The sequence below is a fragment of the Saccopteryx bilineata genome, chromosome 3 (assembly GCF_036850765.1).
Source record: "Saccopteryx bilineata isolate mSacBil1 chromosome 3, mSacBil1_pri_phased_curated, whole genome shotgun sequence".
NCBI classification, from domain to species: Eukaryota; Metazoa; Chordata; class Mammalia; order Chiroptera; family Emballonuridae; genus Saccopteryx; species Saccopteryx bilineata.
The window spans coordinates 289,549,137-289,562,270 of NC_089492.1; the positions used below are offsets into that span (position 1 = coordinate 289,549,137).

At 62.7% G+C, this 13,134-nt stretch overlaps 1 protein-coding gene across 8 annotated transcripts in view; it reads right to left on the minus strand.

Annotated features, from left to right (window-relative positions):
• Nucleotides 1-32: 32 nt before the first annotated feature.
• The window catches only part of ESPN (espin), a 32,183-nt gene continuing 19,081 nt past the window's right edge, over nt 33-13,134 (minus strand). Inside the window, exons 7-16 of one of the 8 annotated variants that reach the window (XM_066270596.1) lie at nt 12,835-13,082; nt 10,022-10,183; nt 9,733-9,931; nt 8,390-8,416; nt 7,122-7,267; nt 6,769-7,032; nt 2,185-2,264; nt 2,070-2,081; nt 804-944; nt 33-669 (exon numbers count right to left, since the gene is read on the minus strand). In XM_066270596.1, coding sequence (XP_066126693.1) covers nt 651-669; nt 804-944; nt 2,070-2,081; nt 2,185-2,264; nt 6,769-7,032; nt 7,122-7,267; nt 8,390-8,416; nt 9,733-9,931; nt 10,022-10,183; nt 12,835-13,082 — 1,298 coding nt within the window. In that variant the 3' untranslated portion in view covers nt 33-650. Of the gene's footprint in view, nt 945-2,069; nt 2,082-2,184; nt 2,265-2,748; nt 5,026-6,768; nt 7,033-7,121; nt 7,268-7,497; nt 8,305-8,389; nt 8,417-9,732; nt 10,184-10,713; nt 10,988-12,834; nt 13,083-13,134 lie in introns of those variants that run through there. The other 7 variants (XM_066270597.1, XM_066270598.1, XM_066270595.1 and 4 more) reach the window with 7 other exon arrangements.

Below are 13,134 nucleotides of genomic sequence, written 5' to 3' on the forward strand. Positions count from 1 at the left end.
GTGCGAGCGAGAGTGAACTTGAGCGAGCCCCGGGCGTCTGAGAGAGCTTTAATGGGGGTGCGAGGTGGCGGAGGCAGCAGTCAGGGACGGGTGCAGGGCTCCTCGCCCCCCATTCACCCCACCATTGCAGTGAAAGGATCCGAGGGCTCTGGCTGGGCGGTGTGCAGACTGCAGTGGAGGAAGGTGGGGCCCCAGGGCGACAAATCCGTCCCGACAGGCAGTTATCATCGTTTCTGGTAAACAAATGACTGAGAGGAAACCCTCGGCGGGTATGGGAAATGGGGCCTGCACTGGGCCTTGGGCCAGGCGCGCATATCTAGGTCAGGAAGGGAGGAAAACCCCTTCCCCTAGCGCCCGCGGGGGCCTGCCTCCGCCCAGGATGCACTAGCGATGTGGGGTTCTGGGGTGCGGGGGAGGGGGCTGCAGCCGGGTGTGCGTCCCGCAGGAAAACAAAAGTCACCACCCACGGGGCTGGGAAGAGCTCTGCACACGGTGACATTAAACGGAACATGCAAATATACGTAAATAGGCATGCAAATAAGCATCTTATGCGTCAACAACTTGGGCACTTTTTCTTTCTAGGCGACTGCAGCAATGGGCGCGCTTCAGCGTCCTCCTCAGGGCTGGGGATGCGAGGGCCCGGGCGGGGGTCAGGGAGGGGTTGCAGTGCTGGAGGGGGAGGGCAGCATGGCTCCCAGCCCTTCCGTTGGGGCTGGGCAGGCTGGGGCAGCAGGCTGCCTCCCCCCACCCCCACCCCCCGCCCAAGCTTGCGAGGATGCGGGCAGGAAAGCAGCATCTAGTACTTAGCGATGTCCCCCTTCTTCAGGATGATCTGTCGCTGCCAGGGCGCCAGCTTGGTCTCGTCGTAGCCCAGTGTCCGCAGCTTCTCCGACTGCTCCTTTTCCCGTTGCATCTCCTCCTGCTTCTGTCGCTCCTCCTCTTTTCTAGACAGGGTGTGGGGGCAGAGCCACCGCCAGGGTGAGCGGGTGGGCCAGGCACCTTATGGGCTCATGGGTGGCGGGGACTGGGTTGCTAAGGGCAAGGCCTGAGTTGCGGAGGACAGAGAGACTAATGAATGGTAGGCAGGGCAGTGGGTTCTAGGGGCAAAAGTGCTGGGTGACTGGGGACAGGAGGCATGTAGGGGGGATTGCTGGGGACGGGTTAGGGTGGGGGCACACATAGCTGGGTGAACATAGGAGCTGTGACTTAGTTACTACTGGCTGAGGGTGTTACTGCAAACAGGTGCTGGGTTACAGTGTGGCAGAGGGTGGGGAGAGGTTGTTAGGAGGGCAGGGGACAAGGAGCTGAGTTATTGGGGCTTGAGGTTTGGCTGCTGGGGAGCCCAGGGACCACATTATTGGGAGAGGGGGGCTGGGTAATTAGGGACAAATTGTTAAAACCTGGGGGCTAGACCTACACTGCTGACAAGGTAGCCGCAGAGCACAATATGGCTGTCGAGCATTTGAAATATCAGGATTGAGATGTGTTGCAGGCATAAGGTGCACATGGCATCTCCAAGACTTACACGTAAATGAGACCATCTCATCAATATTTTTAAAATTATATGTTGAAATACGTAACTTCAACTAAAGTTGTAATTACTGAAATATATCATTGAATTTTGGTATACTGGGGTATATATAAAATGTAATAAAAAAACTAAGTTCACCTATATCTCTTCCCCCAACTGGTCTACCATAAAGGTTAATACTATCTATGTGGCTCACATATTTCTATCAAGCAGCACTGGGCTAGATTACTGGGGAGAGCAACCAAGTTTGAGGGAAAGCCGATCAAGGCTATTGATACTGAGTCTGGGTAACTGCAGAGCAGAAAAGCTAGGTAACTGAGAGACGGGGGCTTGGTAACTGGGGACATGGTCCTTACAGTGTAAGAGCTAGACTCTGGGGGACAGGAGCTAAGTGACTGGTGGTGGGAGAGAGGGCCGGTAGCATTGCTGGGAACAGACAGGCTGTGTCTCAGGGCTGAATGACAAGGGGAGGTGCTCAAGATGGGGCTGGAGGAAGGGTGTGGGAGGGGAGGCAGGTTGGGCCCAGCCCCGCACTCACCGCTTCTGCTCCCTAGAAGAGAAAAGAGACATCATTAGTCGGCCACCTCCACCTCAGGGACCCACTCGATCAAGACACCCTTCCAGGCCCCAAATCCTTCAGAGCCCGGGCTCACCTCTCCTCTTCTAGCTTCTTCCGCAGGAGGTCCCGCCTCCAGGCAGGCATGTTGGCCAACCGAGCCTCCTCCTCCTCCTCCTGAAACACAAGCACAAAGCTTCAGGGCCAGCGGGGAGAGGGGGTACCCCAGGGCCCTGCAGGGGTCAGGGACAACAGGATACAGAGGGAATTGCAGGAAGAGACGCCTTTGATGTCCTTCTCTAGGGCAAGTGGATGAAGGTGCTTGGCCATAACGCCCCTGGAGGACGCTTCCTGTTCCTCGTTCCCCCTATAACTCATCTGTGTCCTAGTGACAGCACCACAATGGGCAGGGCTGAGTGGAGGAGGTGGAGAAGGAGAGCAGAAAGCGAGATTACCCAGGAAGGTGGGCAGATGGCCCTAGGACTGTGACCCAAATCTCTCAACAGACCCATACTTGGGTCCCCAGAAACCTGCCAGCTTCGAGAGGCTCGGGCTGGCTCCCAGTTCCCCTGTGAAGGGCCTTCTGGCCCACTCCTGTCCTATTCCCAAATGGAGTAAACACAACTCTGCACCTGTGGTGGGGGCAGCCAACACAGGCAGCTTAGAGCAAAGAGTTTTATTACTTGCATGTTACAGAGAACACGTCACACGAAACACTGCACACGTGGCTCCAAAGAGGTAACTGTGAACTCCAGTAAAAGTCCAGAGAGAAAGAGCCACACGGCCCCAGTGGGGACCCACAGTCCCTCACTCAGAGGGGCTGCTTTCACCTGGCTCCACACGGAGCCAGCCAAGGCTGCAGGGCCGGACAGGACACCTGGTTTGCCTTGTGTCATGCCTGGCCTATCCTGGCCAGCTCCCCACATTTGAGCCCTATGGGACCTCAAAGGCCAAGGCAGCCTGGAGCTGGGCATTCTAGCTTTTCCAAGGCCACCGTTCAGGGTTCCTCCTGACCGCTTCTGGCCTCCAGCGTGCATTAGACAGACATCCAGGCCGGGGGTTAAGATGCTTGAGGGTATATTCCGAATTCTGCCGCTCAGATATCAAAAAGCTCCGCCTCCTTCTCCTTCCAGAAGGAGAAGCTGCGGTCGATGTATCGGCAGATGTCCTCGTTGCTGAACTCGCCCATTTCAGACAACAGCTCCAGGGGGTCTTCAGTGGGGGCTTCGGAACTAGGAGGGTCCAACGTCGGGGGAGGCGCGGCGGGCGGGGGTGGAGGTTGCGGTGCAGGGCCTGAGGTCTCCGGCTGCGCCTCAGGCCAGTCCTCTGTCTGAGCTGGGGCAGCTTCTGGGGCCGGCTCCCTCTCCTCCTTCTCTTCTTTCTCCTCTTCCTGCTCCTCCTCTTCTTTCTCCTCTTCCTGCTCCTCCTCTTCTTTCTCCTCTTCCTGCTCCTTCTTGGCCTCTTCCTCCTCAGCCGGCTTAGCCTCCGGCCTGTCTCCAAAGAACTGGTCCTTGAGGTCCTCAAAGCCGTCGCTCCAGCCCCGCCGGCCGGCCTCCACCTCCTCGAGCACTACGCGGTGGAACAGGCGGATGAGCTCCCAGGGGTGGCTGCCAAGCCGGTCGAACATCTCGTAGCACAGCAGGTGGCGAAACTTGCGCTCCTCGCGGCTCAGGCCCATCTCAAGCAGCTGGAAGTAGCCAAGCATGAAGAGGTCCAGCGTGAGGCTGTCGTAAGTCGGGGGCGCGCCGCCGTCCAGGGGCGGCAGGAAGTGCTCGGGCCAATACAGGCCGTGCGCCAGCCCCGGGCCGCGGGGCTGGCGCTCGGGCACCTGCCGCAACAAACTCCGCCAGTGGCCCAGCAGCTTGCCCACGGTCTGTCTCTGCTTCAACAGGCGCCGCAGCCGCTCGTCGGGGCCGTCGCCCACGGGCGGTGGGGGAGCATCGACGGCCTCGGGGGCTTCGGGGACTGGCCCGGCGCCAGCGGCCACCACGCGGGGCAGCAGTCTGCGCAGGCGCGCCTGGGCTTTGCGCCCGTGGCCGTGGAAGGTCCACTTGCGCCAGTGCTCAAGGAAGAGGTAGACGATGCGCTCCTTGCGCATGTCGATGTAGTCCTGGACGCCGCGCAGCTCGGTGGAAAGCAGTGGCCTGCGCGCCAGCTGCTCGGGTTCAGGCGGCGCCATCTGGCGGCCTGGCGCCTCGGCCGGGTCCGCGTAGTGCAGGGGCTCCTGGGTGGACGGCTCCTGGGTGCAGTTGTTCGCGACGGCGGCGCTTAGCTCGCAGGGACCGGCCGCGACGTAGTCCTCCTCGAGAATGGGTTCCCGCTCCGGGGTGCCCGGGGGCAGAGAGAACTTGCGGCGCGGGCTGCGCGGGGGCGTGGCGCCCTGGGCGCGCAGCTCGTAGGCGGCACGGAGGTGCCGCACCGAGACGCCGCACTCGAGGATCTCGCGCGCCACGGCCTCGCGGCACCAGCTGAGCGAGTGCGAGCGGCCCAGGCACAGCGGGCCCGGCCTCCAGGGCGCGTCGGCCAGCGGCGCCAGTGGCTGGCCCGTGTCGGCGGCCAGCAGCTCGGCCAGGTGCGCGGGCCGGCCGCCCAGCGCGGCCAGCAGCGTGGCCATGTTCTTGAGCAGCGCGGAGATCTTGCCGCACCAGGCGGGCAGGCTAGCGGCGCGGCCGTGCATGCGGCGAGGGTCGACGGTGAAGCGCGGCGCCGACAGAGCGGCCGAGATGGGCAGCAGCTGCTCCAGCTCCAGCTCCAGCTGCCGCAGGCGCGCCTCCAGCTTCTGCGCCTTGTGCAGCACCTGCAGGTTCTCGATTTGCTGCTCGATGCGGAGGATGTCGGCCTCGGTCATGAGCTCGCCGAAGGGCCCGAGGATGCCATTGTACTCGCGGGAGTACCTCCAGCCCTCGCGGGGGTAGCAGCACGAGCTGGCGGATGTCAGCTAAGGCGGGGAAGACAAGAGAGGGGAGGGAGGCAGGTCTCCCTCTGGCCCGGCTCCCGCAGCGGCCACCGGCGGGCGCCCTTTGCATGTCCCAGGTGGTGTAATGGCTCCGCGGAGCTGAGTTTGCAGGGACGAGCGCGCCTAGCTGGCGGGCGTTTACGCTGGGGCGAGGCTTCGGCCCAGGCCACCGCTCCGGGCGCTGGGCAGTGTCCATTTTGGTCGCTGGCGGGGACACAGCCGGTCGTTGGGCGCTGTCGCAGAGGCAGGGTGGGCAGACGGGGCTCCGTGCCTGGCTTGGTTGCTCATTACACCACCGAAGAACATGCAAAAGGCACTGAGGCTGCGACGCGCGGCGGCCCTCCCACCTCATCCAAGGTCTGCAATTTTGAGGCTGTATCCCAGCGAGCCCTCTCCTCACCCCAAACTGATGGCCCCTTTTCAAGCTCCCCTGTGGCCTAAATCCTCTCTGTCGACGCTGTCAGTGTTTTATTCCTGAATGACAAACACTTAAAAGAGGCTGAAGCTGTGGCTTCCATTCCCACCCCCACCCTCCTTACCTCTGGAGTAATAATACAATTTATGGAGCTAGGCTTGCCGGGTTCCATACAGCCTCCTTCTCTCCTCACTTTTCTTCCCCTCTAGGCTGCAGCTCTAGTACGTAGCTTTTCCAGCTTGGGGGTGGGGTGGGGTGGAGTGGAGGGGGGCTGCCCTCACCTCACAACCCTCCCAGCTCATCCCGATCTGCACAATCCCCATGCACAAATCCAGTGATGTCATTTTCCAGTTTAACTCCTCCCCCCCAGGCTCCCCACTGCGCCAGGATAAAGTCCATTTTCTTCCCAGCTAGGCCTGGGTGACCTGACCCCCTCCTGATCTCCCCAGCTCTCTCCTTTCCCTCCCATAGTCCAGTCACTGAGCCACGCCCACTGACCTCCCTGCTCCTGCCTGCTTGCTCTTTGCCCGGCTCTTCTCATCCACCTCCGGCTCATCTTCCACATCTACCTTAGACCTCACTTTCTTTTTCCCTAACCACCCCAGGCCAAATGGGATGGGCAGCAAGGAGCTGCCCTGGTCCTCTGCATGCCCCACCATAGATGGCACTGCCCGGTTCTGGGGGCATTTGCCACTCTGCTAAGGTGCTGTGTTCGCTTGTTGGTTGACCCCCTTATCCTCCTCCTGCATGCAGTCCCCTCCAGAGCAGACCCTGATATAGTTCATGAATCCCAAGAGGGTACAACAGTATGTGGCACACAGACGGCCCCCAGGGAACGTCTATTGAATGGATCAATGGCAAATAATTCTGCTAGCCAGTGAAGATCAGCCAATCTGACGGATGAGGAAACTGAGGCCGAATAAGGCTCCATATCAGTGGCTGGAAAGTGGCAATGCAGGGAAAGAGCTCAGGCCAGTCTGACGGTGACCAAAAGCTTCCTGGCTACACAGAGTATGGTCCCTGGACCAGCACGGTCAGCCTCACTCTGGGGCTTGTTGCAGAATCTCAGCCCCACCAGAACCCCTCAATCAAAACAGACATTTTTACAAGATCCCGGACTACTGGGGGTGGAGGAGGAGGAGGAGCCTGGGAAGAATCCCAGGAGAGGGAGGTTGTCCAACCCTGCTTCCCCCAAAGGTAACGGGGTTGCCTGAGTTTGAAGGGCTAAGGCAGGTTGAGGTGATGGGAGGTGAGGGGCTGGAGCCCAGGTGCAGACCCTGGGGCCCCTTGGAAAGCCCCGCCCCACCCACCTTCCGCCTCTGCTCCTCTTCCTCTTGCATCTTCTGCTGCATCTTGCGGACCATCACCTGGCGCTTCCACTCTGGGATGGGCCGGCCCTGCTCATCGTGTGTGGGGATGAGTGCTTCCACATCGAGCTGCACACCCGGCGCAGGGGTGGCAGGCGGTGCTGGCGCCAAAGTGCCGTTGAGCAGTGGCTGGGGCCCTGCGGCTGGCGGGGTGGGACTTCGGGCCCTGGACGGTGCTGGGGACGCTGGCGGCAGTGGCGAGTCAGGCTACGGGGAGAAGCGGCCAGGCTGAGTGTGGGCTGAAGCACAGGGAACTGGGGCAGGGGTGGGGGCGCCTTTAGGATGGGATCGCCTACCTGGGAGGCCGGCTGCCCGCTGCCAGAGAACACCGTGGTCAGACCCTTGCTCTGCGGAGTGGGCTTCAGACTCTTGCCAGCCTTGATCTCTGCCAGTAACTCAGAGTTGTCGCCCGTTGGGGCCATCATGTTGAAAGACTTGGTGCCTGCGCGGAGGCAGAAGAGGCGCTGGCATCCGGTGGGGTGGCATCCCTGCAGGCCCCCACCCGCCCCTCTGCTGCCCCATTGCCAAATCAGGACTGGCTCGAAGCCTTCCCTTGGTCCCAGAGGGTAGCAATCCAGATCCTAGCCCCGCTGGCGGCTCGGCTCCTGTGCACCCGAGTGGGGTCCTTCGCTGGAAGTCTTGGGACCCCACCATTCTTCCAGCCCTACTCACGGGGCGTGGGGCCCCCGCCCGGAGGCCCCTGGGAGTTCATGATGACTCTTGAGATGGCCCTGGGGACGCTGGTGAATGTCTCCGCCTAGTGCACTGACTGCCCTGCTCCAAAACACTACCTGGGACTGGCCCCGACCTTTGTCCCTGGCTGGGCCTGCCAGGGTGGAGTCTCTCTCGGGCCCTCTCTCTGCATCAGCAAAGCCCAGTGACCCTTGAACTGAGTCCCATGGGCCTCTATGGCTATAGGGACTAGGAACCCTGGATACTGACAATCCAGCCAGTCCCCGCCTCCATCCCCTACAAACCCACAGACAGACAGACAGACAGACGCGCGCGTGCTGACACATTGGTAGCAAGCCCAGAGCACACTTAATGGCAAAGCGCTGCTCAGCTCTGGGGGACCCAGGAAAGTGGAGCCTTTACTAAGGATATGGAGTGGAGGCACTCCGGAAGAAGGACAAGGATGGTAACATGCAAATATCCGAGAGGAAAGTTTGCATTTTTCAACTAGGCCAGCAGAGGTGACCGGGGTTTGGAGAGGGTTGTCTTCAGAACCCAAGGATGAGGTTAGGTTGTGGGAGGGGACAGGCCAATAGCTCCTGGGTTTCCTGGGCTGGGGACCCCAGAGCACAGTAGCTGGAGGAGGAAAAAGGGAAGGATAGGGCAAGCACCATCAGCCAGGCCAAGAATTTGTAGATGTGGGTATGGTGGGGGTAAGAGGGTAGGTGTGGGGGCGGAGGCCCCGACTGTGGCCTCAAGGGCCTCTTGCCAGACACCGGCCCCTGCCCTGCCCTTTCCTCAAGTCCCTCACCCCTTTGGCCTTGCTTTTTCTGAGCGAGCCTTGTCCCCCACCCCCGCACCCCAGCCAGGAGCCAAGCACGGAGCTACTCACTCTTCCTGTGCCTCAGGACTCTCACTTCTAGGGACGGAAAGGAGAGAAGTGACAGCGGAGTTAGGACTGGGGGGGGGTATGGGGTGAGGCTAGGAGAGCAGGGACCATGAGAGAGGGCCTGGGAGGGCAGGAAGAGGGAAGGGAGACGTGCAGAGGAGGGGGAGGGGAGGTGGAACTTTCCAGCCTATCTGACTCTGGCTCAGGCTGCTGTGGGGTTCCGCAAGGGTGGTCTGCTCAGTTGCCAGCTTTGCTGGTGCCCTGAGGGCTGGACAGGGCTGCCATGGCCCCGGTCCCCTTAGCAAGGGCCTCAACCTTGGCATTGGGTTGGGATAGGGCACCCAGCCCAGGCTCTGCTGAGAAGGGGTGTCTGGGGAAGCCCAGACTCCGTTTTCCCTCCGTTCCTAGCTTCATGCTTGCTCTGGGCTGCAGAGGGAAGAAGCGGACCCTAGAGCTGGGGGCCCTTTCAGAGGGGAGGCTCAGCTGGTGCTGTTGTGGGCTCTGGTCTGCAGGGGCTGGGGCTCCCTAGGAACCCCAGGGAACACAAGCTAGCCCACCCCTGGACCCTGCTGTGCCCCCCTTGCACTCCTAGTCAGAAAGATGAAGCTTTGGATGGTGCCACTAAGTACGGTCCCTGCATTGAGTGGCTGGGTGAGGAAGGCACGGCCTGCCAGGCCGGGCTGAGACTACCTCCCTGGCCTTCCAGCAGCCCTGTTGGGCAGGCCTGGTGTTACAGAAGAGAAGCCCAGGAATCCTGGTCACCAGTCTAGCTCTTGAAAAAGGATGCCCAGGAGAGTCACCAGGGGGAGCAGACATGATGGGTCACTGGCCTTGTCCCCATAGCCAGGCCTGAGCTGACCTGGAGTCCCTGGGGGAGGTCTGGCTGGGAAGAGTCTCCGAGTCTCCGATGCACCTGAGAAAGGCTCAGGGCTGTAGCTAGCTGGCTTGGAGGAAGCCGAGAAGGAGGCTGGGAGAAACTCAGGATGGATGTGAGGCAGAGAGGAGGGTGGCCAGCAGCCCTGCCTCCTCAAAGCTAGTTCTACTCAGAGCTTCCCGATAGCACAGGCTCAACAGACAGCTGCCACCAGCCCTGGGAGGCCTTCCCCGCTGGACGGGCAAGCTGGAGAGGGAAGGGGATTTGGCCCAGGTCACAAAGCTCAGGTCTGCTCTGGCTGAGCCCTCCCTCCCCTAGGGTCCATCCTCACTGGGGAGGGCTGCAGGGAAAAAAAGTAGTAAATAAAAGAGGGAGCTCTGGGGCAGTGTAGCTGGGCAGGGGGCGTTGTCTGGGTCTCCCTCCCCCCTTAGGGCTAGCACCGCCTCCCACCACTCAACCCGCCCCTACTCACTGCCAGTAGAGGAGGAGGAGCGACGCTGCCCGCAGCCGGGACCGGCGCCCTCCAAGGGCAGAGGCGGAGCGGGCGGAGGCGAGCTCAGGCCCTCGGGCAGGGGCGGCGGCGGCGGCGGCGGTGGAGGCGGCAGCTCCCTGGACGCCTTGAGGTCCGCGGCGCAGCCGTTGTGCACGTGGTTCCCGGGGAGCAGCGCCGCCTGCGGGGGAGCGGAGGGGCCAGCGAGTGAGAAGCGAGCCGCCCGGCCAGGTCCAGGACGGCCAGCGGGTCCGGGCTGGCGGGCACGCACCTCCTCGCTGTGCGCCATGCCCGGGCGTGCGGCCGGCGGCTCCCCGGGACAGCGTCCCAGCTGTCGGTAGTAGTCCCCCGTGCTGGGCTGCTTGCTGAAGGCGCGGGGCTTGCGGGCGGAGTCCTGCCTCCGCAGCCCGTTGTGGCCGTTGCGGGAGCTCAGCTGCGGAAAGACAGTGGGGAAGTGGGCTTCAGGCCCCTGTCCCTTATGTCTCCCGCGCGCTCCACGCCCAGCTGGTCACCTTCCCCGGGGCTCACGGCCAGCAGCTGTCGAAGGGTGAAGCCAGCCGTGTTCCCAGCCCCTGTTGTTCTCAGAGCGGGGATGGGACGAGGGGCATAGGGACCTCGGTGGAAGGGCAGGCTCGGTTGGCCCTACAGGGAGGGGTTCTGGGCACCGGCCAAGGGGCGCCGAGGCCCCCACTGAGGCTAGAAGGGGCGGGCCCAGGGGCGGGGTGGCCCAGCCCAGACGCCAGGGGGAGCCGGAGAAGGGGCAGCTCCTGGTTTAGCCAGCGCTCAAGCCTCAGCCGCACCCCAGTCCCGGCTGCCACGCCGTTCCGCTCGTCCCCAAGTCCCTGCCGAACCCTCTAGCGGGGATCCCGGCCCGAGGGAGCCCTCTCGAAAGCTTGTGTCCTATGAAGCTCCTGTATGCCCCGAGCCCTCAGCTGCCCAGTCCGGGGCTGGGACTGCTCCTACCTGCGCCTGTGCCGGTGGCCCCCGCTGTGCACCTGGCGGCGGGGGCGGCATGGACCCGACACCTGCGCTACCTGATCCTTCCTCTCAGGTTACAGCCTCAGAGCCTCTGAGCGCCTACGAGCTTTGTCGGCCTGACATCACCCAGGCCCGCCAATCCTGGGCAGTGGGGGATGCCACGGGGGCGCCCACGGCTCCGCCACACCTGGCCGCTGCTCCGCGCCTGCCCTGCCGGCCAGATGTGGCTCCTCTCCCTGCGCCTCTCTCCCTCCGCTATATGCTACTGAGCACCAGGGCCTTCATTCTCCCCTTTCCCCATACCTCCATCTTCTGAGACATTAAATGCGGGCCTGACCGCGGGCAGTGAACCCCCTCCCTCACTTGGCCCCCTAGGTCCCGGGTCACGCCCCCGCCCTTCCCTTGCCGCATCTGGAAACCATCGCCCTCCGCGTAAGCGACACCGACACCCTGGACCAAGCCTCGGGTTTCAGGGGCGGCAAGGCGGCTCGGGTGACAGCTAAGCCCCCGCCCCGTGGCCGCTGCAACCCACTAAGCCCTGCTCAGAGAGGACGGGAGGCAGTGGGGCCAAAGGCCGAGTCAACGGGCGGGGGCCGTCTCCTGCCCCACCTCTCAGCTCATTCATGCCCGCAGTGGCCCCGGACCCTCCGCCCCACCTGACCAGGCTCACGTTGCAGGAAATCGGACACCGCAGGATTTGTTTTCTGGGCCAGCCCGCCCCCTCGGCGCCCCCTGCAGCCCCGAGGCGCAGACAGCACGACCCTGCTCTGGCCGCGGTCAGGCAACCAGGCCAGGGGGCTTGGGGCGCTGCGGGCACACAAAGGGCCCTTTGTGGAGCTGCTCGGAGCCTGCGGCCTGGCACGCACACACCCGGGAGGGGAACAGGGACCCGAAGTCCTGGCGCTCTGGCTCAGAGAAAGGGAGGGGGCATAAGTTGGCCACCAGTCCTGTGGCTTTTCTGGTGGGAAAAGTCCTCAGTCCCCTGCAGGCCTCTCCTGGGGCCACACCTTCTAGAGATGAAAGGGGGACCCGACTGAGCTTGGTCTGCGGTGGCATGGGAGGGGGCAGGTAGACTCATTGTGCAGGCTATGTCCCTCCCCTCCCCCACCCAGCGGCCTTGTGACCTGGGTCACCTGTGCGAATTGTTTACTTAGCTCAGCCATCCGGTGGCTTGCCTTGGGGTTGGGAGAGAACTACAGGGTCAGGGGTCCCACAGGGCACTCAGGAGCCTCCACCCCACACTCAGCCACCCGAGGACTTAGGTTGCCACCCAACCCTACCTCTCGAAGCAGTGTTACTCTGTCCGCGTGGCCAGTGCCCCAGAGCCCCTTCCATGCCTCCCTGCAGAGGGCTCACAGAGCTGCCCAGAGCAACCCTCTGTCCCCTGCTCCACTCCAGCGCCTCAGCCAGGGTCCCAGAGGCCCTACCACCCCAGGCACCTTGCTCTCAGCGTGCCCACACTGGACTCCTCCCCTGTCTCCCAGGACTCCCATCTCAGGCCTGGCCCTTCCACCCCTTTGGGACCCCAAGCCCCAAACTGGGAGTCAGCATCCGTTTAACCCCTCCCTCAGTCCTGCTGCTGCGCTCTCCTGGCCTCGGGCTCTCCTGGCCTTCCCCTCCACAACCACACTTCCCCGGGTCTCTCCCACCCAAAGGACACCCCTCCTTGGGGCCCTTCCCTGTCTGGGCCACAGGGATGTATAGGTCTGTGAAGGGGCAGTTTGTCCACATTCTCTGCTGACACTCCATGACTACCCTGCCACGCTGTGGAAGAGGTGGTGAGGACCCAGCCCCCCGAGAGGCACAACCATCTGGGTGGGTGTATGTTCCTAACTCCTCCTCTGCCCCCAGATCCCCAGTGGGCAGTGCGTTTGTCTTACCCATCTTCCTAAGCCCAGTGCCCAGCCCTGAGTCCCCAAGGGGGCTGGCCAGGAATGTGGACTCTTGAATAGGCCACTGGCCCTGGGACCCCTGCCCTATACCCACGAGCCAGGCGGTCCTTGGCCTCCGCCGCCTCTTGTCAGCCCAGGTCTCGTGCTAAAAGGCAAGCAGGCGTCAGCCCAGGTCTCGTGCTAAAAGGCAAGCAGGCGGGTGAAGGCCCACTACCTCCTTCCTGAAGGCCAGAGTCTCCACGTGGCGGAGTTTGCTCTTGGTCTGCATGTAGATCTCAGCCGCTTGCAGCCCCACTGGGGGCTTGGGAGCTGGGTAGCCTGGTGGGGGAGGGGGTGGTGGAAGGAAGCTGGGTGGTGGCAGTGGGGGTGCGGTTCTCTCCGCCTTGCCCGGGGCCAGGCTCAGCTCTGGGTGCAGCATGTCCATGTAGCTCTGTATGGCCGCATCTCTGCCGCTGGGAAGCACTGTGGAGGAAGGGAAGGCTGAGTTTGCGAGTTTGCAGGGAGGCTGTGCCCC